General features: G+C 35.1%; 1 protein-coding gene across 6 annotated transcripts in view; it reads right to left on the reverse strand.

The window, feature by feature from the left end:
* LOC144980141 (TPR and ankyrin repeat-containing protein 1-like) overlaps positions 1 to 26,720 on the reverse strand; it is a 110,545-nt gene that overhangs the window by 72,350 nt on the left and 11,475 nt on the right. For all 6 annotated transcript variants that reach the window (XM_078927697.1, XM_078927695.1, XM_078927698.1 and 3 more), the window contains 11 exons: positions 23,262 to 23,516; positions 19,860 to 19,985; positions 18,172 to 18,450; positions 13,144 to 13,397; positions 9,731 to 9,899; positions 9,166 to 9,312; positions 7,068 to 7,259; positions 5,137 to 5,257; positions 3,172 to 3,311; positions 2,385 to 2,600; positions 673 to 806 (listed from right to left, as the gene is read on the reverse strand). In XM_078927697.1, the coding sequence (XP_078783823.1) occupies positions 673 to 806; positions 2,385 to 2,600; positions 3,172 to 3,311; positions 5,137 to 5,257; positions 7,068 to 7,259; positions 9,166 to 9,312; positions 9,731 to 9,899; positions 13,144 to 13,397; positions 18,172 to 18,450; positions 19,860 to 19,985; positions 23,262 to 23,516 (2,033 nt within the window). The remainder of the gene's footprint in view (positions 1 to 672; positions 807 to 2,384; positions 2,601 to 3,171; positions 3,312 to 5,136; positions 5,258 to 7,067; positions 7,260 to 9,165; positions 9,313 to 9,730; positions 9,900 to 13,143; positions 13,398 to 18,171; positions 18,451 to 19,859; positions 19,986 to 23,261; positions 23,517 to 26,720) is intronic.

A 26,720-nucleotide genomic window follows, 5' to 3' on the forward strand; every position in this document is an offset into this window, starting at 1 on the left:
CAATGGGATAGTATAAAAGTTTGAGAATTACAATTAAAGCACCCTAGAAAAAGTAAGACAAAGGAGAATGATACAAATAGGGAACAGGTGTAGATTCCAAGAGCACACTATCATTGAGCATAGTTTGAGATCACCTAAACTCTCATCCAGACACGAGAACAGGTCCCAACTAAGAGGAATACACTCAAATGCTTACGTTATAAATTCAAAACAACAAATATAATAATAAATAACAGAGAAATGATTTACAAGGAAAAAAATATTATCTCCCAATACAGATGAACATAAAATGCCAGACATTTGTTTGTAGTGTTTCATTCATCCTGTTTTGTTGAGAAAGGCTCAGCAGTACGGTCTTTGCTTCGTACCCAAAAGGTACCGTGTTCGATCACCCTCCGCTGCGCTGTGTGGCGTGGAGCAAGTCACCTCGCCCCAGTTCAATTTGCGGTGATGCACTGCGGCTGATGCCTGGGTTATTCCAGTCTTCCCTTGGAATAGACCCTTGAGTCAAATGTCCCCTATGGGATGAATAAAGGGAATTTTATTTTATTTATTTATTTATTTATTTATCTGTTTTCGTATATTAAATTGAAGCTTACATTTAATTTCACATTGTTATTTAATTCTTCGAGCTTCGAGCAGCAACATTTCCATTAGAAATTGTACAAATACCTTGAACCAGGTGGGATCTGCCTCCCGGCATCTGAGAGCGTACAACATAGCTTCATTCCACTTGTCCATCTTGATTAAACATTCTGTCATGTTGCCAAGGATTACTGCTCTGTTGCGGGTGGACCCCTTGTTTTCTATAAAACAAATGATGATAATAATAATAATAATAATAATAATATTATATATATTAGAATATTATATATACACAATATATATTAACAACAGCTCAACAGGCATACAGACAAAAAGATGTGTGAATAAAGACACAAAAAATCAAAATAAGGACAGACAGACAAAAATACAAAAGGAATAAAACATTACACAAAATAAGAGTAACTCCAACTTAAAAATGAAGAGGATGGACCAAAAAATTTTTTATATGTAATATCAACATATGCAATTCCCACTAACCAATGCAAAGAGCAGCATGTTTGTCGAATTAGAAACCAAAGGTGGAAGATTAACTTAGGTCTAAAGTCAGAATTTTTAAAAAAGTAGGAACGCAGATTTTATCTTAAATCAAATTGAGCAATATGCCCTCATTATTGACATCACTGGAAAAATATAGAATTATTAACATACAAATCACACTTTAAAAATGTTAAAAATGTTAAAGAACTAAGAAACATGGATAAGTCCCTTGCAACTGTTTACAATCATTTTAGCTGTATAGATACGACTGAGGGCCTGGATCCAAAGAAGAAAAAAATAGCAGAGGACTTGAAATAGCTGAAATTTGAGACCAATGATTAAATAGGCAAATTGATACTTAACCTCAATGACCTCAATCACAGAATATTTCAAAACAAAAAAGTAGGATGAGGAAAACTAGTTCCAATATAGAACAGATTTGCCAACCAACATCCAATCTGTGATTTCAATTTCTAATATTTTACTATTAAATTTTCTTATCATGTATATAAAAAAGTATTCATATTTTCATCCTCAGAAAGACTAGCGCTGAAGCACATCCTTGGAGAATGCCAGGATGGGCCCAGCTGCACCGACCATAACATACGAGTCTGCTCCCCAGATGCTGTAGAGTGGGTTCGGTGTTAGAGCGATAAGCTATGATGATCTTGAGCTTTTATATAGCGCAATATCCACTAAACGTGCTCAAAGCGCTTTACAAGGGGCAACATGTAACATGTAGAACGAGACATGACGCCTGTTAGGCGATTTTACAATTTATTTCGGAGAGAGACAACGCTGTTAACGGCTAGGTACTCATTTTACACCTGAGAGAATGTGAGTAAAGAGTCTTTTCCAAGGAATCAACTATGCGCCAAGCGAGGCTCGACCCCAGGACCTTCCAATCCGAAAGCGAGTGTCATACCACTAGACCACATAGCCGCACAATGATGACCAATAAATGTCATAATATTGAGGATTGATAATTATAGCAGAGGGCAAAAGAATCTTAACTAGCCCTATCTTATATATCTTAAGAAGAACAGCTGGAAGCATGAATAAGTGGGGGCTGGCTGAGACTAGCTTGCATACATGTGGATGCCCAGAGCAGATGATGGAGCACATCCTTAGAGAATGCCAGGATGGGCCCAGCTGCACTGACCATGACCTTAGAGTCTGTTCCACAGATGCTGTGGAGTGGATTCAGTGTTGGGGCGACAAACTATGATGATGATGATGATGAACACTAAAAATTATTTTGCTGGATGTGGTAGGATTTCTAATTCATCGAAAGAGCTTACTTCCTTTGTCCATGGCATCCAGGGCCTGTTGATAAAATTCCAAGGCATTTTTGTACTCTTTCTTCTCATAGACTTTATTTCCCAATTCTTTCAAAGACTGCCACGACTCAGATGCTTGCATTGACAAAGAAGTGTTTTGTTTCGGAACGGACGTTGCTCCTTGTTTTGACTGTGCTGTTGATGATTGAGATGGTGGCTCCTTTTTCACTTTTTGTGCTTAAGGAAAAAAAAAAAGGTCATAATAAAATTATTTATGTTTGCAATTCCTTTTGAGCAGACATTAATTTATTTTTTTTCTTAATTAATATATAGAAAATGTTTAAACATTTTGCTTAAAAGTAAATCCTATCAGCATGGATAAAAGTTAAGTAATTTGTAAGTCTTACAAAAAAAAAAAAACAACAAAAAAAAACAAAAGGAGTGAGTACAACATTAAAGCCAATAGACTCAAAAGTTTACAGAGTGTCTGAAGTATGAAACTGGGGTTCTGATAGCTAAGTTGGTAGAGCACTCGCTTCAAATGCAAAGGGTCCAAGATCAAATCAGGGTGAGGTCCAGATTTTCTTCTGACCCCCAACTCCATCCAGCAGGGTCTGTTTGATAAGTTGGAAAAAAAGTACTTTGCAATAGACTAGTGTCCTATCCACAGGGTAGCATGTAATTGCAATTGTCCACTATTGAGGCAGTGGGTCACATATCAACTTTATCATAAAATTCTTCATTCATTCATTTAATGTTGACACAAGCATTTTGGCTAACACTCCACACCAAATACTTTCGGGTATACCTGCTTTTGTCTTCAGCCAGTCTTTCAATTTTCCTCTTGCATAATCCACAGCCTGCTTGGAATCCTTGTCTTTCAAGCCCACATCGCCTCCAGCGTCACAGAGCATTTTGGCCAGTTTGAGCAATGTGTCCTCTGTAATTCTGACAATTATAGGAAAACAAAAAGAAGGCATAAGTAATAACAATAATAATAATATTATTAATAAGAATAATAATTATATTATTAATAATAATAATAATAATAATAATAATAATAATAATATAATAATAATAATAATAATAATAATAATAATAATAATAATAAATAAAGTACTTTTCTATGGCCCTAAATGCTGAGACCTCAAAGTGCTTTAAATTATCACTTGACAAACCATATACACACTCATACCATGCCAAAAGACCTATACAAGTCGCACAAACTATAAAGTTTTAAAACATAAAATAAAAAGTGATCTTTCTGAGCCATAAGGCCCTGGTTTCTATAGCATTAAACGGACAAAATAGCAATTGCTTGCTACCCTTTGGATAAGACACTAGTCTATCGCAAAGTACTTTCTGCCAAATGTAATGGACCCAGCCACTCAATCACAGAGGGGTCAGAAAAATACCTCGACTTCAACCGGAATCGATCTCAGTCTCTTTGTGTGTGAAACGAGTGCTCTACCAAAAAGGTATAAAATACAGGGTAACCAATTTATGACAAACAACAATGGAATTGACGCCAAAGTATTTAGAATGACGTCACATCAAAGCCCTATATATATATCTTATATCCTTTGTCCAGAAACCCTTATGGAAACAATTCTTTTCAAATATTTTATTGGGGATCTTAAAGGTTTCAAGGCGCTTGCGACACATTTTGGTCATTTTAGCACCAGTAAAAAGGAAGAAAATGGAATCATAAAAAAAATAATCTATATTTACAATTAAAAGCACACAAGAAAAGTAAGACGAATGGGAATGATAATAATAGATAGCAGATGTAGATTCCAAGAGCATACTAAATACAATCATTGTGCATTGTTTGAGATCACCTTAAAGTCTCATCCAGCCTCAAGCACAGGATTCCACTTAGAGAAACACACTCAAATGTTTACATTATCTATTCAAATCAACAAATTTAACAATACATAATATAGAGATGATTTACAAGGGAAAAAAAATATCATCTCCCCAAAAGTGAGTGACAGAGGGTCAGTCTCTTGTTCATGAAAAAGACAAGCAGGGCTCATTCAAAGCCACTCCCCCCTCCCCCTCCCCCGCCCTAAGTGTTAGTGTTACACAATGCTTTATCCAGTAAGACATAGCATCCCCAATCATCATTGTGCGCTTATGTGATCTTGTCGTATGACACTAGCCTTCAGAATGAAAGGTCCATGGTTCGAGTTCCACTAGTAGTGCATAATTGAGTCCTTGGAAAAGAATCCTTACTCGTATTCTCTCATCGTACTCTAACCCTAACCTTAACCCTGACCCTAACACACTATAGAAACCAGGATAAACTCTGACACTCGCCTTCAGAATGAAAGGTCCATGGTTCGAGTTCCACTAGTAGTGCATAATTGAGTCCTTGGAAAAGAATCCTTACTCGTATTCTCTCATCGTACTCTAACCCTGACCCTAACACACTATAGAAACCAGGATAAACTCTGACACTCGCCTTCAGAATGAAAGGTCCATGGTTCGAGTTCCACTAGTAGTGCATAATTGAGTCCTTGGAAAAGAATCCTTACTTTTATTCTCTCATCGTACTCTAACCCTAACCTTAACCCTGACCCTAACACACTATAGAAACCAGGATAAACTCCGACACCACAGACTTTTGGTTCTAATCATATTACCATGACCACACTTGTTATAAACCGACTATAAATTCAATTTTCAGCATCATAATCGCCCTAACATAACACCGTTTAGAAGCAGTGGTTCACTTATTATTTGATATATATCCAAGACAATAATGTACTTTTTATTCTTGAGTTGACTGAGACTGTGAAGCGGAGTCATCTTATTCATATCAGGCTTGTTGACCAACGCGCTGGAGGATTTTTGGTTTCCTAGAACATGCTTGAGGACTTCTGTGTCATCTAGAGATTTAAATAATAAAAATAATGATAATAATAAAAATTAATAATAATAATAATAATAATAATAATGATGATGATGATGATGACAATGATGATGATGATGAATGATAATAATAATGATGATAATAATAATAATAATAATAATAATAATAATAATAATAATAATAATAATAATAATAATAATGATAATAATAATAAAATAAATAAAAATTCAAACAAAACAAAACAAATAAACATTTTTATTAATGAAAAGAAGGATGAAGAAAAATCCTACAAAAATCTAAAAAAAAAACATCCTCAACTTTAAAAAAACAAGTTTGTAGACAGCAATATCCATCAACTAACCATAAAAATTGTTTTGTTTTGTTTTTAAGAGTTTTACGGCACTTGCAACACATTAAGGTCATATCAGCGCCAGTAAAAAGGAAGAAAATGGGATAGTAAAAAGTTCTAGAATTACAATTAAAGCACCCAAGAGAAGGTAAGACATAGGGGAACTGGGAACAAATAGGGATCAGATGTAGATTCCAAGAGCATACCACCAATGTACTTAGTCTGAGATCACCTATAAGTCTCATCCGGACACAAGTACAAAATCCAACAAAGAGGAATACACTCAAATGCTTACATTATACATAATACAAAAATAACAAATACAATAATACATAATGGAGAGATGATTTACAAGGAAAAAAATATCATCTCCCAAAACAATAACTATGCATTTGACTGTTTCCTCCAACCAGGACTCCGGCTAGGGCCAGGACAAAACCAAGTAATCTCATTCCAAGGCAAAGACAGAAAGCAAGTTTGAAAACAGACATAAAGGGATAGAAGTATGGACCTCTCTGCCCACTATGGGAGGTCAGGAACCCCACCCAGAACTAACCATAAAAACAATTGACAACCAATAGCAAAAAAAAAACAACCAAAAAACAAAAAAAAAACAAACATAAAGCATTATCAATAATAATAATAATAATAATAATACACATTTATATAGCGCTCATTCTCGTGTAAAAACAAGCTCTGGGCACTTTACAATATAAATATCAATTTTAAGTGAAAAAATAAAAAAATAAAATAATAACAACAATAACAATTCATAGCCAAATCAAGGATTCATATAGAGTCAAGAAAAACAAATACAGTAAATATCAATCAATTAAATTCAATCTAATTATGATAGTACAATAATAATAGTTGCTTTAAGAGGTCACATTACAAGTTGTAATGTCTAAGACTTTAATAATATGACCAGTAATATTTCTTGCTCATTGGTTTAATGATTCATTGATGATATGATTAACTCTTTCAGTGCCACCGGCCACACTGTATGACCAGAGCAGAATCTGTCCTACTGGCCAATGGCCGCACAGCGTGGCTGGTCTTCAAAGGCAAAAATAATAATCCAATCCAACTTTCTACAAAAATACTATCAATTGAACCAATGGTATAATTTCTTTCATCAGAACATTCAATTGGCCCTAGGGGGGGGGTATTTTAATTGAGATTTTGAGACGAATTCGAATAATGCTTTGTCTTAGCTTGTCATTCTCATGCTGCCTCAATCAAGTGTGACGGAAGTGCAAATATAATATCAGCACTCAAAGAGTTAATAGATCTGTACCCTTCATTTCAAAGACATTTTTAAGTCCTAAATTAAGCCTTTAGCCACGTTATGTTATCATATGTTACTCTCCTAAAACATAACATATAGATTTCAGCTTTAGAACTAAACTAAAACCGAAGCTTTTTCTTGATTAGCTCCTACCCATCTATTTAGAAAAAATAATCAAGAAAAGTTTACTTGTAAGAGCACAAAATCGGACAACAGCATGAAATCCTTCGGAGGGATCAGATGAAAGTGTATTGTAGTTAGCTCCCCTTTGCAAAAGGGCCAAAAGGAGACGAGGAATGGAGTCATCATCCAAAACTTCCCATACAGAGTGAAGGTCTATCTCAGATGCTCGCTTGTCCCAGAGGAGACCTCTTCGACAATCTGGTATTAGGAATGTGACAAACAAATTGAGCTTTTTTTTTTTAGCTTTATATATAGCGCAATATCCACTAAATGTGCTCAAAGCGCTTTACAAGGGGTCCCTGGCCAACAGCAACATTTAACATTTAGGACGGGATATGACGCCTGTGAGGCGATGTTACAATTTTTTGGGACAGAGACTACGCTGTTAATGGCCAGATACTCATTTTACACCTGAGTATGGTGAGAGAATGTGAGTAAAGAGCCTTCTCCAAGGACTCAACTATGCGTCGAGCAAGGTTCAAACCCAGGACCTTCCGATCCGAAAGCAAGTGTCATATCACAATACCACATAGCTGCACAAAGACAAAAACATTCAGAAAAGCTTATCTGAGGGGAATGTGACACATAAAAATTAATTAATTAATTGAGCTTTTTTATATAGCGCAATATCCACTAAACGTGCTCATAGCACTTTACAAGGGGTCCCTGGGCAACAGCAACATTCAACATGTAGGACGGGACATGACGCCTGTTAGGCGATATTACATTTTTTTCGGACACAGACAACGCTGTTAATGGCCAGGTACTCATTTTACACCTGAGTACGGTGACAGAATGTGAGTAAAGAGCCTTCTCCTAGGACTCAGCTATGGAAATTCTGGTCCTGAAGTTGTGTCCCTGGGTCAGGCCCTTTACACACATTACCCCACTAGATTCAGGTGTGAATAAGTACTTGGCAGTTGACGGATATTGTAAGAGTGTTGGTACAAAAAGGACGCCTATCGGACAACTGGAGTTGTCTGAAATGGAAATATGGATCCATATGGTAGCATTTATCATTTCATACTGGATGTTCGACCAGTGGTGAATGGCGTCAATTGTAGAGCATCCCTCTATTGGCCAAGCAGAGGTGCCTTAACAGTCAGGTCATGGGTTCGACTCCACATCGCCGCAAAAGTTTATAAAAAGATCTTAATTTTCCTGTAGCACATCTCTACTCACTTCATTTCTTGTTATTATAAATATGTGATCCACTTTGTCAAACTGATCATTTGTCAGACTGTAAAAAGTAATAAACAAAAATGAATATAACAGTTTCAGAAAAAGAACAAAATACCAAACACGGAACGTTTTGAGCTCAAAACCCTTCTTCGGCTAACAACAAAAAACAATAAAGACATGAATGTATTTATGCCTTTGTTTTTGTTGTTAGCTGAAAAAGGGTTTTGAGCCCGAAACATTCCGTGTTTGGTATTTTGTTCTTTTTTGAAGCTGTTATATTCATTTCTGTTTATTACTTTTTACAGTCCACAGCTTCTAGCAGCCTAGTATCACTTTGACAAGACTGAAGCTGGTGCTATGAAATGAGTTTAAAGTTGAAATTTTCGGCAACATAAAATTTTTGGACAATGCATTTTGTGAAACTGTATTTATCCTACTCAAGAAAAACATAAACTTAATCCAAGCCGCATATCTTTGTTTTTGATTTTGGTTTTAAGGGTTTTCAGGCAGTTGCAACATATTTAGGTCATTTCAGTGCCGGCAAAAAGAAAGAAAATGGGATGGTGAACAAATTCTAAAATTAGAAGTAAAGGTATCCTTTTTCCACCAACACAGGATCCCACTAAGAGGAATACACTCACAATATATGACAGAGAGATGATTTACAAGAAAACAACAACAAAAAAAAAAAAATCATCTCCCAAAACATTTGACTGTTTCCTCTCAGATAAAGACTCCAGCAAGGGCCAGGGCAAAAACAAGCAATCCCATTCCGAGACGAAGACAGAAAACAACTTGGAAAACAGATATAAGGGGACATAAGACACAACAAGAGACCTTCTGCTGCCCATCATGGGAAATTAAAGGACCCCTTCCCCCCCCCCACATCTTGTAAACAGCCCCAGTGCTGTAATATACTCGCCTTCTGCCTTATAAGGCGGCCCAAGGTAAAACACCTTCAGTGCTGACCACATCTTATTCTTGTTGACAACTTCCACAATCTGGTCCCAGTTGTTGGGCATCTCCCAAATTTGTGGAAAAGCTGCGACTGAAATTTTGAATGAATTCTCTGGATTTGGGGGAAGAGGGACAAAAGTATAACAATTAAAAAAACGTTTCAGTTTTTATTGATATTAGTTATTTTTAAAATGCATTTGTTGTTTTGTTTCCCTCTTTCCAGATTAAATGAAAATTAATTGGAAATATTGCTTTATTTTCAATTTAATGGCAAATCTTTTTATTTTAACAAGAGCTAATTTTGCTATATTCATATCAACTCCTCCAATCTTTTAACACTTCTGTAATAGTTCCACAAAGACAAAGATCGATAAAACTGAACAGAAGCATTTCAAATGAAACAACCAACAACAATCTTACATATTCATTATCCGATGGAAACCGCAATAAATGAAGTATTCATATTTAATTCAATTCATTCGATTTAATAGCAGATTAAGGTATTAATTCTCGTAATGTAAAGATTTTACCATGACCCGAAATCTTTGGCAAAAGCTTGAGCCCTTCCTTCAGCATCAACAGTTGGTCATTCTTGGTTTTCTGATGAGTGTAACCCTCCATGTAATCAATAAAAGCATCCCCAAATTTGCCGATCTTTTCATTGGACATTGCAAGCCAGTAAAATGTTTTGCCAGACACCTGAAATAGTAGTTTTGAATGTAAATTTTATTGGATGCACTTTCGACTCGGTGATTCATCATAATGTAGGATTTTTTAATGGCTCTGATACCTGGACACCCTTATTATGATATATATATTATATATATATATATATATATATATATATATATATATATATATATATATATATATACACACACACACACACGCACACATACACGCAATGAGAACACACTACATATACATATATATATTATTTTAATATTTACCACAATGTTGGAGTCATCGATGTTTAAAAATCCTACCAGCCCAAGTAAAACGCTACCACAATTTATCGCAATCATACATTACAAAATGACACGAAGTAGTAAATTTCCAGACATTTACTTATAATACAATCAATCTTTACCATTTGAGGGAATTCCTAAGCAAGGACAATTCAGGACATCATAGCTCGAGACTGACTATGCCAAGTAGCTCAGCAATTTTGATTCCTCATATCAAGATATATATTCAGCCTACCTTCACTACATTATACACATACACACTAAAATATTCTATTCTATTTACACAATCAGTTTTTAGATTCCATTAACTTATATACACAATAGCAGACTAAGTTTCTAGTCTAACTACTTTTCTTTCCTTGCTATTACTGAAGCAAGAATATCCTTATTTCTACATTTTCAGCCTCTTCTATGTGCATTGCCCCTGACCAAAAGATCATGTTACATTGTTGAGGATGACTTTTCAGCTTTTTCAACAAAGCCATCTGCAGTTTTGATCAGATTATCTATGCCATTTCGAAGTAACTTTTTTTAAATCTTTAGCTGCATCACTTCATCTTATCATTTTCTTTTTCTGATGGCTTCTTTTTCCAGAATATCCTTGCTCTCTTTCTTCTCTTTCAGGGCATTAGAATACCCGAGCAATTCTCTGCTGCGTGATTTCAGTAGGTAAGGGGATGTCACCACCTCAGAAACTTTCCCTCCATTAATGAATTGGCAAGTAAAGTGTCTGCCATCAATGACTCTTCAACAAGGTTTTCTATTGCCGTTTTCTTGTTGACAAAATATCAGCTTTCCTCATCTGCATTGCAATTGGACAATATTAATATAAGATTTATTATTTTCTTCAAGTCTGGAAATTGGTCAAGTTGTCCATTTTTATTAAAGTACCTATCAATCCTTTGATTGGTGTATGTGGTAGAGCTGTAGCAAGAATTGTTCTCTTTTATGGGAATGTCTCTCGATCTGGTTTGCTGCCATGGCACAAAACGAGACCTCGATGCCTCGTGTTATTTGTGCATGTGTGTAGAGCAATCTGCTTGCCAGGCAGTAAAAAAAAAATCCACCCCCCTCCCGCACCCCAAAAAACCCCCCCAGCAAAGCCATGTTTGAAAAAAAAAACCCCAACAACTTAAGATTTCAATCTTGCTTTGATTTAACCGTTTTCATCTAAAGACAAATAACGGCAATGCAATTATAGTTTGATTGAAGCCTGAGTCGCGATATTCATACTGCTCTAATGGTGGAAATAATTTAGTCTGAATTAAAAATAATATAAAAGGAAACTATTATTTGAAAACAAAAAATCACTGGTAAAGGATTAATTGCACCAACACGCACCGTCCAGCATCCTGTGACAATCCTACCTGGCTTATAAAAAGAAACAGTAACTGAGTTGGAAAAGAAAAAAAAATGAATTTTAGAAAAAAAGAAAAAAAGAGTAAACCACATAAACAATGTACCCCTTTAAAGGCGTAATTCGATCTTACTTTGACTCAACACCAGATCACCGTTTTCATCAAAAGACAAGTAACTGCAATGCAATGATAGATAATTGAAGTCCAAGTCACAGTATTCTTACTGCTCTCTTGGTAAAAACTGTTTATTCTCCATTTAAAAAAATAATAGATGAAACAAAAAAAAATCAGCAGCACTGTTAAGGGGTTAAAAACACCTGCCCGACAAGCTCCAGCACCCTGTGACACTCACATGTACTATGTCATCGATTGTTTCATCTTCACATGCCGACTCCCTTCATCCCTTACCCCTGCAATAACGCAAACTGATACATGTGCCGCTAAACTGAACAGACTCATAGATAGAGGCATCAATATCCGTTGAGTGTTTCGCATTATAGGAATGATAGTTGGAGTTTTATTCACAATTAATTGCTTTAAACTTTAGGCAAAGTGAGCATTTTCAATGTTAACAGGCTTATAAGCTCTGATATAGAACCTGATATTTGCTCTGATCTGATCTGACATTTGCAACTGCTGGCCTGCGTCAATTTTACCGGCCACCAATTTTGATTTATCCGACTTACAGATCTGTTATCCGACCAAAATCTGACTTATCCGACCAAAACCCGACTTGCCTGGACACCCTGATAATTAATATTATTGTTTTGATCAAATTAAGAATAAGTGAGTTGTTTACATATTATAAAAAATAATATTTATGACAAAATTAAAAAGATAAAATTCTCTTATTCACCCCAAAAAGGGATTTTTTCCCCCCAGGTATATCACAGGGGAAGACTGGAATAAAGTCCTGATATCAGCCACAGTGCAGCGGCACAAAGTTCGAAAGGAGTACACACCACAGTGAGGGCATTGAACTAGGTGTGCCCAATGTGCGAAGAATGCCATGCTGCATTCATCTGTTCTTCATTCAGAAAAGACTCAAAGCAGGTCCTTGGTAAAACCAAATGGTCTAATTACAAGTACATAAATTCACACTGAAAGGGTAAACGTATAAAAGAAACTGAGAGAGATAGAAAATACTGCAAGAGACACCCCCCCCCCCCTCTTCACAAACTGCCCTGTAATAAAAATGAATATGAACATTCAAATAACACACTTCCACGAATTTAACAAGCCCATTGCACCTCACATTGTCTCATTTATTTCCCAAGCTAGCTATATGGAATGATAATTATATTTCATACAGTACTAGACCCCTACCAGGCTTCCTTTTTGTAATAACACTCTTACAATATCCATCACTACCAGTAGCCAGGCATTCATTCACACCTGAGTCGAGTGAGGTAATGTGTGTAAAAAACCTTACACAACTTTGTAACCAGAATTTTCCACGATCAATTGCATTCATCTGGCCACTGACCTCGCTTAACATTGTTAGATTTTTGTAGCAAGATGAGACACTGTACTGCTCAGCCCTCGGGCTGCACTGCACTACAACGATAGCCAAGGGTCTTCATCCAGCAATAATAATGACACATACTCATTGCATACCTCACCAAATTCTTTTTCAACGCGGCAACATTTGACGGCATTGATGTGGCACTTGTCAAAAGATCCCATTTTGAAATAAGCAATGGCTAGTTTCAAAAGTGGCCCGGCTGCCTCCATCTCAAATCCGTAGCGGTAGGATTTCTGGATACCCACCACCATCTCATACAATGCAATTGCATCCTTATACTCTTCATTCTTTTTTCTTTTGTCACCAAAACTTGTCAGATCTTTCACTCTTTTCACCAGGCCCTCGACTGTAAAGAAATTCAAAAGATATACATCAGGCACAGAAATTAAGTAATTCAATTCAATATATTTGGCTGTAACTTGTATAAAGGATACAATCTAAGAAAAGTAATAAATAAAAATCAATATAACTTAAAACAGCTTTAAAACAAAAAAAAAATTAACAAAAATAATGTTTCGAGCTCAAAACCCTTCTTCAGCCAACAAAAAAAAAAACCCCCCAAAAAAACCAAAAAAAACAAACATAAATACATTACTTTTTTGTAAAATCAGTAGACGGCAGAGTGATATTTGGCATGATCTTTCTGTAAGAAATAAGATCATGGAATGTAAAGAAACGAAGCATTTGCCAGGTTATTAAGCAGGTGTGGAATAGAGCAGAATATCATAAGCAACTCATAACATATGATATGTTATGTTATGTCATGTCAATGCAAATCTATGCTGCAAGTATTGATGATGATGATGATTTGATAGTAGGGAAAATAATAATGTTGTGGTTGGCAAGGGTTATGACAAAATGGTAGTGGTTGTAATAATGGTTGTGGTATGACCAAGTTGATCTAGATCAGTGACCTAAATTGACACCCTCCGATTTTTCGTGAGATCACATGATTGAGTTGTGAAATTGGGAGGAATTTTTTAGATTGTTTTCTGACCCCCCCCCCCCCCCCCCCCTGTCCACCCAGCTGTGATTGGGTATCTGGGTCTATTAGATCTGGCTGAAAGTACTTTGCAATAAACTAGCAACCTATCCAAAGGATTGCAAGCAATTGCTATTGTCCGTTTCACGCTATAGAAACAGCGATAAACTCCGGCTCCATGGGCCTAGTGACTCTGAAGGACTTTTTGTTTTTACCTAACAGAGAGATGATTTACATGTCCCGTCCTACATGTTAAATGTTGCTGTTGACCAGAGACCCCTTGTAAAACGCTTTGAGCACATTTAGTAGATATTGCGCTATATAAAAAAAGCTAAAAAAATAAATAAAGAAAGGAGAAAAATATCATCTCCAAAATGTATAACAATGTATGATCTTAACAACAAAAAATTCCAAGGCTAGGACAAAACCAAGTAATCTCATTCCAAGACAAAGACAGAGAGCAAGAAGGAAATCAGCCATAGAAAGGGATAGAAATCACACTAAGTGCTTCCCGCCCATTACGGTAGGACTAAATTACCCCACCAGTCAGTGACTATTTCTTACTGATTCATTAACTCACTCAACCCGAACACCGACTATATCCGTAGTTTACCCGGGTTACTTCTACCCCATGCCTATTTATTACAATTTTTCTGAGACACATTACAGGCGTAGTATCAAAGATAATGTTTTTAGTTTTTACTTGTTAGTGGTACTTGAATAAAACTATGTACATGCTCATTTTTAATATATTTTTTTACAATTTTGAAAAGTAGCAAAAGTCTCTAGGATTGAGTGAGTTAATACAAATATACAGAACCATTATATTATTTATTAGTTGTATTTTTAAATGGCACAACTGAGTTGTCAGTTTACAGACTGTACCATAGTAACTGGTCGGGTTCAATCAAAATGTAAATGTAGGCCTCTTATTTCATCATATTGACAATTAAGGAGCAGGTACTGGTGTCAGATAAATATCTGAAAAAGTGTGTATGAAACAAAGCCAGACAAATAAAGAAAGAAAAAGAGAAGAAAATATAATAATTAAAAATCCAAAAAATCAGCTTGCCTCGACGGGGATCGACGGCGACTAAAACTCGAACTTTTAGTTTGAGCCAGCGCTCCACCAGTGGGAGGGTAATTAATCAAGTTGTGACAGGTCGATGACTCATCATGCTACCGGCATCGGCATTTTCGCTCCCTGTATTTTTTCTCTCCGATTCTGCATTTTATTGATATTTTCAAATAATCGTTGCTCAATAATCCGTTGACGTAACTTTTTCTTATTCATATATTCTTGTTCTTCATAATGTAAAGAATATTGTCATACCATTTGTATGGCTATGAACCGAATGGTTTTACAACGCCACTCTCCACGAGTTGTACTATAATTCAATGCAAGATCATAACTATAATTGGTAAGAAACATGTGAATAAATAGCATAAGTCACCGTACAGGCAAATAATTTTGGGATAATCAGAAGCAGAAGAGAATGAGGAAAAAGTGTATGTAAGTTTTATGGCCTGTTCAGACCTGGCAGTCCTGTGAGAGGTCTTGATATTGTGGTAACTCCTTATCAAATCCACCAGTATCCTGTCCACAAATTAGCCAGTCACAGTGATGACTGGAAGGTATGTGTTAGTGTGTGTCTTATAAAACTGATATCCAATCATTCCTTATGAATAAGATTCACTTGATGACATATTTCATTAATTAATAATATAAATTCTATGGTCTGTCACGTTCCCGATCACATTGTCAGTAATAAATTTACTAAGAAATATTTCTATCACTCTCTCTCTTCTATTTTCACACATCACAACTAACAAAGTTTCATGTCTAATCACAATGCATGCAACACCATTATGAAAACAAATAAACAAGTTTAACAATAGTTTCTCATCTATTTTCAACACCAACCAGAAAGGAGAGATATCATTCTAATATTTAGGATTATTATTAGGGGCCTTTATGAAGTACTGACGTCTGGTTCAACTTGAAGCAATGATGTTTCCATTGTGAAAGACAATTTTGCTTTTTCACTTCGAAGTCCTCCTGCTCTTTTTTCAATCTTCCCTATGCTAGAATGGAGCAGTTGACCACCTTGCTCGCCATGGAATCCTAAACCTATCTTATATCGCTTCAACCAGTAAATGCAGTGCATTTCCAATATATGTAATTTGGGGGTAATTGAGTGAGGGAATGCTTCTCTGTAATTCTGCAAATACCTTGCGACGGCTTCCTCTGCTCTTTTAATTTCTTCTGATGACATGGGATTTGAATGGGATACTAATTTATGTACATCGCTGTAGCTGTCATTTAAAGTATTATATTTGATCTCAAGTTGAATTATTTTCGTGATTAGGGTGTCTCTTTGGGTGTTTGTACTAACTGCATGTATAGCTGTCTTTGTAAGGTGTCTGTAGATTACTTTCTTTATGTATTTGTGGCAGTGATTGGCAATGAAGTGGCCACCTTGAAATGCTTGTCTGACAATTTTATTCTGATCTAAAACATTTTGTATTGCTTTTCTAACTGGTCCGATGATACTTTATTTACATTCTTTCATGTCATGCAATTTTTTCTTTATCTTTTTAAATTGCTTCTCCCACCTCCTCTTTTCAAACATCTTTTGCCACAAAGTCAACATAGATTATTTAGTTTTGTTATATGAGTTTCAAGAGAATGTTCCATCCTTGTCTGAAGTACAAAAAAATTATTTCAGTACCACAAATAAAATTAATATAAAAAAATAAAATCACTCAACCAAAAATAATAATGTTATTTCACACAACGGATTGCCCAGATTTTAAATAATCATAACTTTTTTATTTCGTGTGAATTAAGCGTACTTCTTGGACATACTAATTGCAAATTTATTGAATTATTTGAGGGTGTAAGAAAATATGACCCTCATGGTGACAAAACATGTTTTAAAAATATTTTAATCAATGATATACGGTGGACAGAACAATTTCACTCACTAATTTGAAATATTCTTATCTGCTTTATAATCCAATTGGCACTTAACAAAAATATATATAATTACGACAGAAATTTAAAATATTAAAAAAAAATAAGAAGAAATTGTGTGTGACACATAGGTTTCCAGTATTAAGTGATGTAAGGAGTGCATTTCTTATGAATTTTTTGACAATATCACCCTTGTTTTCGGTCCTCGCTTACCTCCCCTTGTTTCAACTGACGAAGGTGCAGGTAATTAATCACTTGTGACAGGTGAAGTTCCCTGTTATCAGTGATTTGCCTGTGATCAGGGGAGTGGAATGGGCGACAGGGGAAGATGCACAGTGGGTGGCACGGGGGATACAGCAAGATCAAAGCAAAAACTAAAGAGTCAAAAATTAAGTTAGTTTTATTCGCCGTGGATCGAACCTCAGACCTCCTGATTACTGGTCTGGCACTGTTTTCACACACATTTTTTCAGATCTTTATCCTATACTTTAACGCAATGTAAAACGCAATGTTGCTTTTTTTTTTTTAATCACCAAATATTATTTTATAGGTAAATGGCAATAATAAATAATAAAAATCTATCAATTTGCATTTCATTCATTCTAAATGTGGTCATTTTAAAAGAATTCAAAGTTTAAAAGAGATAGATCGGATGAATTCCATAGGTTTTAAACTCAGCCATCACCACATAGATGAATACATATATCATAGTACCCATTACGAAATCAAAAAATTGAAAGCCTTCTAAGTGCAGCGACATGGACATTTAAAAAAAAAAAAATCAGTTTCTTATCTTCCTGCAGAGACTTCTAATATGAAAAAAACAAAAACAAAAACAAATGTGACCATTGGCAGGTATTTCATCTTTTCTTTCAGGACATTTTAGAAAAGCCCAACTTATAGGGCAGTGTGGCTCAGCGGTACGGTCTTTACTTTGTACTTAAAATGTACCGAGTTTGAATGTCTGCTCCGCTGTGTGGCATTGAGCCAGTCAAATCGCCCTGGCTCAGTTGCAGCGCTGCACTGCGGTTGATGCCTGGGTTATTCCAGTCTTCCAGTCTTTTGGAATAAACCCAAAAGACAAATTTCCCCTGTGGGAGGAATGAATAAAGGGAATAATAAATAATAAATAATAAATCCTTAGACATAACTCAAACTCACATGGTTGTTCAATGGCATTGGTCATCATCAAGCGTAGTTTGGAACCCTTTGGAAGGAATCCGGGGGCAATTTTGCCATCCTTGTTGTGGAGCACAGGAAGACAGCCGTGGGACAACAGCTGATCACAAAGAATTTCAGCTGTTTTGGTCAGACGTCTATTCTCTACCTTGGCCATCTGCCTGGCTAGATAATGGTAAGCTGTTTCCTTATTGGTGTCTACCTCATCAAACTGGTGTGGTTCAAGTTTGTTCCACACCAGCTCTAAGAAACTTGGGGTATCTGGGAAAGCATAAATGGCAAATCAAAGCTTTGTATTGCTTGTTTGAATGAATCCTCTCCTTACCAACTATAAGATATTCATCGCATTTGTAAGCATACAACAAACTTTTTTCATATTTATCATGAATCATTAGCTGTTAAGTGAATCACTAGCTACTAATTGAATCATTAGCTATTAAGTGAATAGGATTAAATAATGATCAAGTATATAGAATTTTATTTTTTAATAAAGAAGATATTTTTTGCTACTGCTAATTTTTTGTGAATGGACTAATCAGTCGTGGGACAGAGCATGACTGGACAGCAAATAGTCCTGATCTGAATCCCTTTGACTTTCATTTGTGGGGATATTTAAAAGACAATGTGAGTGTGGGAAACTTAGAAAAAATTTTAGAGTTAAAGAATGCCACCACGAGTGCATCAAGAGAAATTTCAAAAGAACACTGTCAACGCGATATTGCGCGACGCATCAAAACGTGTCTGGATAGAAATAGACATCTGGAGCATGTCCTGTAATCACTGTTACAACCAACGGATCTGCTTCAAACATTGACACAGGTAATCCAATAAACTTCTTATTACTTCTGTAAAGTTTGATGTTACTGTGTTGATTTGTTTGGATTTTATTCAAATTTTATCCAAACTAATTTTTTTCTGGTATGTAAATAGCAATAAAAACTCGTCTGTGAATAGATTATTGTGTTGTCTTAAAAATTACACAAGGCTTCATCTTATTCAATGTGTAACTCCAGGAAGGTGAAAAAAAAAGCATAAAAATTGACTAAATTTTTTTTTTAACAAATCAACTTTTGAAAATCTCACCATGTTTTAAGGCTTTAAACTGTAGTAATATACTTTTATATGTCAAAAAATTACAATTTGAGAAAAAAAAAGCAGTTAAAGCTGTAAGAGAAAATTCTATCCTGCTTTAGTGGTACCTATCAGATGTGGGAATTTCCAATTATTGGACAAATACATAGTCTGATATACTAGGGTTTTAGTTTAACAACATGGATGTCTGAGCTCATGGATCTATTTTTAGCTAGGGATAAATTTTGATATGGGAAGATATTTTTCATTAGATATGCCCTAAAATGAAGAGATTTTATCCAATTTTTCACGTTAAAAGTGGTATAAGTTGAAAGTCTGATTTTTGAAATACCTAAAAATGTAAAAAAAAAAAAAAAAAAAACCCAAAAAATTCCTAATTTGGAGCTAGGTAGCAAACTGATTAATATGTTAAGATTTATTTTGAGGGGTAGGGGTATTTTCACAATTGCAGACGAAAGGTATTTGGCTGAGTGCATAAAACGACTTCAAGCAGCTATTGATTATTGAGTGATGCTGAACAAAACAAAAATGCATAAAAGATCAGTCCCGTAAATTAACTGAAAAGAGATTTATCTCACCTGCATGTAAACTGAGCATAACCATGGCCATCAACAGAGGCATGTTGAACTTCTTTGAGATTGTATGAATATCTGCATCTCGTTGAATGAAAAATTCTCCCATTTTCAGATGCCATTTTTTAATGCCTGTGTCAAAAAGGATCAAATAAAAAAAAATAATTGGTTACTATGGACAAAATGATTGAGATTGGTGTGTTGTTGTTTTCTTCTATTTTGTTTTTAAGGGTTTTACAGTGCTTACAACAAATTTACGTCATATCAGTGCCAGTAAAAAGGAAGAAGATGGGCCAAAAAATTCTAGATTGACAATTAAAAGCACACAAGAAAAGTAAGACGAAGGGGAATGGTACAATTAGGAAATAGATTTTGATTCCAAGAGCATATTATTATTATGCATAGTCTTGAGATCATCTAGAAATCTCATCCAGATACAAGCACAGGATCCAATAAAGAGGAACAAACTCAAATGCTTGCATTATATATTCAAAACAACAAATATAACAATATATAAGAGGGAGAGATTTACTTGGTAATAATTAAGAAAAAAAATAACGATCATAATAATTTTTTTAAAATCATAGAGTAATTTTAGTTATTGTAAAGGGACAAAATTGATTTATGTTTAAATTTATACGCAATATAGTTTTTAATTGAAGGCTTCATTGTCATTCTTATAAGCTCTTAAACAACATGATATGATATGGAATCTCTATCGGTTCCTCTCTCGTAAAGCTGTGAAAAGAAGTCTACTTGTATCTATCGATAAGCCATTAAAGAGGACAGCTATGGAATTGGAATTTCACAATCAACCCTGAGTTTCGCATGTTATTGTTGTTACGTTGTTGTTGAACACAAGCACATATTTGAGGAAACACTATCATAAATTGATGAATTTCTACTTTTGATTGGTCTACATTAAATTTATGTAATCCTCTTTGGCATAAATAACAAGCTATTTATCAAAAATTTGAAATCAAAATAATGTTGGAAGCGCGTAATGTTCACTTTCATTTGTATTCATCGATAACGGATATTGATTGTTATAAAATGTAAGCAGGTCTGTCGTTCCTTCAAATTCGGATTCTGTACGAACATCATATAAGTTTCAATTTACTGAACATTCCATTTTAACAATTTCTTTCAAAATGGATAAGCGGAAAATCATATTTTTGACACTATAATCATATTTGGGTTCCGATCCTTACCAGTTATCGATTTTAATATAGCTGTAATAAGCGAAATACTTTCCTGTTGTTTTAAAATTAGTGAAAAATATTTTTTATTCAGACAGAATGATCCAAAGGTTCATACAAATTTTTGCAGCTGAGAAAAAGAAGAAAAAGGCGCGCCCCTTATCAAAAATCCAACTATTGTACTCTGAATATATAGTTCTGTCTCATTGATCTGATAAGTTACTTTATTCATTAAAACTCTGTGACTATGGAATGGAATGGAACTATGAATCTGATGCTACTCCATTGACTATATGGAATGAACCAGTACTCCGAATGTTTTGCCTCACATGAACTTTTGCCTCTTGTGGGTCTGATGTTCATGGAATTGATTTGATAGCAAATTCAATATGGGGAAAATTGTGGTGTTGCGAATTGCAATGATAACTACAATAAAGCCAACAAATGTGTGTTCAGATTGCCTAAAAAGGAACCAGAACGGGAAACATGGTTTAACAAACTCCTTCCTCATGATGATATTGAACCACAACTGACAGAATTTGTTATTTGTGAAAGACATTGGTCTGCAGGTTTTCCAATGAAAATTCTACCTGGCAGACCGATCGTCCCTTATAGGGATGAAATAGTGTTCACAAAATTTAAAAAATTAATCAATTCGAGAGATCCTAATTAACAACTACGATCTATGTAGCGCATCCCTTAGTAGATATTTTGGTATTCATATTTTTCTTGGGATCATCCTCCACAGATTACCTCCCTTTGTTGATATTGTACATCTCCTTTTCTCTTTATCTAATTGTTCACCCTCATGCTCACTTTACATGTACATTCATTCATCAAGCTTCTAAAGAAATCATCCTGAATCAATCACTATAAGGTCAGTTTTTTGAATATCTAACTACTCATCCTTTCCGTTCCTCGGCTACTCTTATTCACTGCTGATAATAATAATAATAATAATAATAATAATAATAATAATCATTAAATATTTTTTTGGACCCAGAATTCACAATCATTCTCTAAAAAGGTAGATCTTGCCATATAATGCCCCTGCTGTTATTTTGGTTTGAATTTTATATATTTTTAGTTGGCCCCCACTAGCGGGGGCTGAAGATTCCATATGTCAGTCCTTTCAGTATAGTTGTCCTTGGTATATATACACATATATATATGCTCAATTTCTTATTTTTAAAAATAATTTAAGTGTAGCCATATAATACTACTACCAAATGTTCAGGAACAACAGGGCAACCCTGTCTCTGCCTTTTGGTGAAAACCAAATACATTCAGATCATTAATGGGAGATGTTACTGTTTGATCAGCGTAATCCTTGTATGAAAAGGCTTATTAACAAGGACACGAACCAACATTGAATTAATCTTCACTCAATTATTTGCAATGATAGTCCTTGTGCCCGGGTGATGCAATAAAGTCTCCTTTTCATACTTATGTCATTTTTTCAGCTCATATGATGATGATGATAATGATAATAATGATAATAATAATCAAAAGAACAATAATGATAATAATAATAATAATAATAATAATAATAATAATAATAATAATAATAATAATAATAATAATAATAATAATAATAATAATAATAATAATAATAATAATAACAATAAAACATTCATTTACAAAAGGAAAACTATATATTAGAACTAGACTTATTAAACTAATTTATAAAAATATATATAATTCAATTTATAAAATAATTTAAAATAAATCAGGTTTTTTAAGTAGAAATAATTCTAAGGAATAGACCTTACAACTTATACAACTTTGATTTTAAACAAAAACCATATAATATCATCGCATTTTATTCAATTAAAAAAAAAATTAACTTCAAATTTTCAATTTTTTATAACTGATCTAAACTTATTTAAACACAAATTTATAATACTCAATATACAAATCAAGTTACACATTAATTATCACTTTCACATTATACAAACTTATACCAACTAATTATTTGCTTACTTATTATCATATCTGTTCAACAAGTCTGTACAAAAAATTTCCTTTTGATGAATAAAGTATTATTATTATTATTCTCATTATTATTGCTATTATTATTATTATTGTTACTATTATTATTATTATAATTACTATTATTATAATTATTATTATTATTATTATTATTATTATTATTATAATTATTATTATAATTATTATTACCCAAAAGACAATTAAGCAGACAACAAACCTCTGGTATTGAAATGGAAAAGAATTCTTCCAACATCAATGTCTGGAAATTTTATTCCTGGAATTGATGCAGCCCTTATGATACGAACTGAAGGGATCTTGGCCCCAATGAAGTTGTCGCACAGCCCCACTGTGATGATGCCTATTTCGTCATACTTGTTTTCCTGGTAAAAAGCACCAACAATTTCTTTCCAAACCCTTGAATCCTCTACCCAGTACAACTCCTGACCTCCAGGGATCTCCTTCAAAGCAGAAACTATCGTACAAAGCAAAATTAAAAACTAATAATTAAAAAAAAATTATTTGTCATTCAAAAGCAAAAAAAAAAACAAAAAAAAAAACAACCTTGCACAGGTAAAAGCTGAAATCAGCAACACTGCTGTTCTTCACCAAATAAATAAAAAAATGAAATAAAAAGTCCTTCAGAGCCAATAAGTTCATGGAGTCAGAGTTTACTTTGGTATCTATAGCATAAAACTGACAAAAGTAATTGCTTGCTATCCTTTGTAAAGCGCTTTGAGCACATTTAGTGGATATTGCGCTATATAAAGCTGAATTTAAATTTACCTTCCAGAGTACTTTTCACCAGATTTAAAAGATCCAGTTAACAAATCACTGTTGATGGGAAGACAGGGGGTGGGAGGGGTCACAAAAAATCTGGACTGCACCTGGGATCAATCAATGTCCCTTTGGGTGTGAATTGAGTGCTCTACCAACTGAGCTATCATCCCCTTCACCAAACAAGACACACTAAAGTGTTAATAAAATATTAAATGTGACAATAACATGCATCATTAGACGAAGGATTTAACAATAACAAAAACCCCCAAAATCATCTCCTAAAAAACTGTTACACTCCAGCACAGTTTCCGCGAACTCCTTGGGACATACAAAAACATTCGAAGAAACCGTAGTTCAAGGTGGTTGTAGTAGTAGTAGTAGTAGTAGTAGTAGTAATGTTGATGTGGTGGTGGTGGTTGTAGTAGTAGTGATAGTGATGTTAATATGGTGGTGGTGGTTGTAGTAGTAGTTATGTGACGTTAACATGGTGGGGTGGTTGTAGTCGTAGTGATAGTGACGTTAGCGTGGTGGGTTGTTGTAGTCATAGTGATAGTGACGTTAACATGGTGGTGGTGGTTGTAGTCATAGTGATAGTGACGTTAACATGGTGGTGGTGTTGTAGTACTGATAGTGACGTTAACATGGTGGTGGTGGTTGTAGTCGTAGTGATAGTGACGTTAACATGGTGGTGGTGGTTGTAGTCGTAGTGATAGTGACGTTAACATGGTGGTGGTGGTTGTAGTCGTAGTGATAGTGACGTTAACATGGTGGTGGTTGTTAAGTCATAGTGATAGTGACGTTAACATGTGGTGGTGTGGTTGTAGTCTAGTGATAGTGACGTTAACATGGTGGTGGTTGTAGTGTACTGATAGTGACGTTAACATGGTGTGGTGGTTGTAGTCGTAGTGATAGTGACGTTAACATGGTGGTGGTGGTTGTAGTCGTAGTGATAGTGACGTTAACATGGTGGTGGTTGTTGTAGTCATAGTGATAGTGACGTTAACATGGTGGTGTTTGTTGTAGTCGTAGTGATAGTGACGTTAACATGGTGGTGGTTGTAGTAGTACTGATAGTGACGTTAACATGGTGGTGGGTTGTAGTCGTAGTGATAGTGACGTTAACATGGTGGTGGTGGTTGTAGTCGTAGTGATAGTGACGTTAACATGGTGGTGGTTGTAGTCGTAGTGATAGTGATGTTAACGTGGTGGTGGTGGTGGTGGTTGTTGTAGTCGTAGTGATAGTGACGTTAACATGGTGGTGGTTGTAGTCATAGTGATAGTGACGTTAACGTGGTGGTGTGTGGTGGTTGTAGTCGTAGTGATAGTGAGTTAACGGTGGTGTGAGCGTGAATCATGGTGGTGGTGGTTGTAGTCGTAGTGATAGTAACGTTAACATGGTGGTGGTGGTTGTAGTAGTAGTGATAGTGACGTTAACATGGTGGTGGTTGTAGTCGTAGTGATAGTGACGTTAACATGGTGGTGGTGGTTGTAGTCGTAGTGATAGTGACGTTAACATGGTGGTGGTGGTTGTAGTCGTAGTGATAGTGACGTTAACATGGTGGTGGTTGTAGTCGTAGTGATAGTGACGTTAACATGGTGGTGGTGGTTGTAGTCGTAGTGATAGTGACGTTAACATGGTGGTGGTGGTTGTAGTCGTAGTGATAGTGACGTTAACATGGTGGTGGTGGTTGTAGTCGTAGTGATAGTGACGTTAACATGGTGGTGGTGGTTGTAGTCGTAGTGATAGTGACGTTAACATGGTGGTGGTGGTTGTAGTCGTAGTGATAGTGACGTTAATATGGTGGTGGTGGTTGTAGTCGTAGTGATAGTGACTTTAACATGGTGGTTGTAGTTGTAGTGATAGTGACTTTAATATGGTATAGGTGGGTTGTAGTAGTAGAAATTTGGCATGTCTGTCTGCAAAATATTTTTCTCTGCCATCACTTGGTGGTGGAAAGCACAAGAAAAAGAAATATTGCAGGGCTGACATCCCTCGGTCGGTGTCATTAAATCAAAGACTGCTATAACTATAACATTTAATAAGACTTTGACTTAAAAATCAGGAACCCCCCCACTCCTCACAATCCTTCTTAACAGAAATGCATTCAAGAAATGGTAATGTTTATTCCCACAATTACTCTTGTATCCGTCTTGATACATTAAAATAATGAGACAAAGGAAGATGGTGAGTGGAGCAGGCACTTAAGTGTTGATAACGACAAGAAACGAAGTGAATAGAGGAGTGTCAGAGGGCAATAGAGAATAATAAACCTTTGCGGAGGTGCCCTAACTGTTGGGTCATGGGTTCCACTCCCCATATCCTCAAAAGGTTTTATTCTCTCTTGGTCTCTGGCATTTCTCTGCTCTTTTTATTATCGACAATAGGAAATCAAAGTCTTGGTCACCGAGTATCAATAAAATAATGCTACAAACAAAAGACTCTCAGGTTAGTCATAGTACTTATCAAGTATTACTAAATCGTCATTGAAAAAAAAAAAAAGATCAGGGCAAAACAGGATTTTATAAAATCCTGCAAGGATTTTTTTTACAAATTCTGACACAGCATGAAAATCAGAGCTGCCAAGCCTAGCCCATTAAAATGTGTACAATGGAGAACCAAAATAAGTGAGATTTTGAAAAAATGTGTACAATTCTTCAAAAAAATATGATTAGCACTAAATCTGATGACGGGCAATAAGACAATACCTGCAATACTATGATCAATATTTAAATCAATGAATAAACTCTCTCTCTTTGTAGACTATATAAATAACATAGACTACTAGAATCCATGTATAAATCTAATATGATCCAGCCATATATTATCTTGAACTCCCTGTATGAACTTTTGGGTCAACAAACAGATTAAAGTGTTAAGTAAATAAATGAAATATAATAAT

This window comes from Berghia stephanieae, chromosome 9 (genome assembly GCF_034508935.2).
Source record: "Berghia stephanieae isolate SIO BIC M18660-M18661 chromosome 9, UCSD_Bste_1.3, whole genome shotgun sequence".
NCBI lineage: Eukaryota > Metazoa > Mollusca > Gastropoda > Nudibranchia > Aeolidiidae > Berghia > Berghia stephanieae.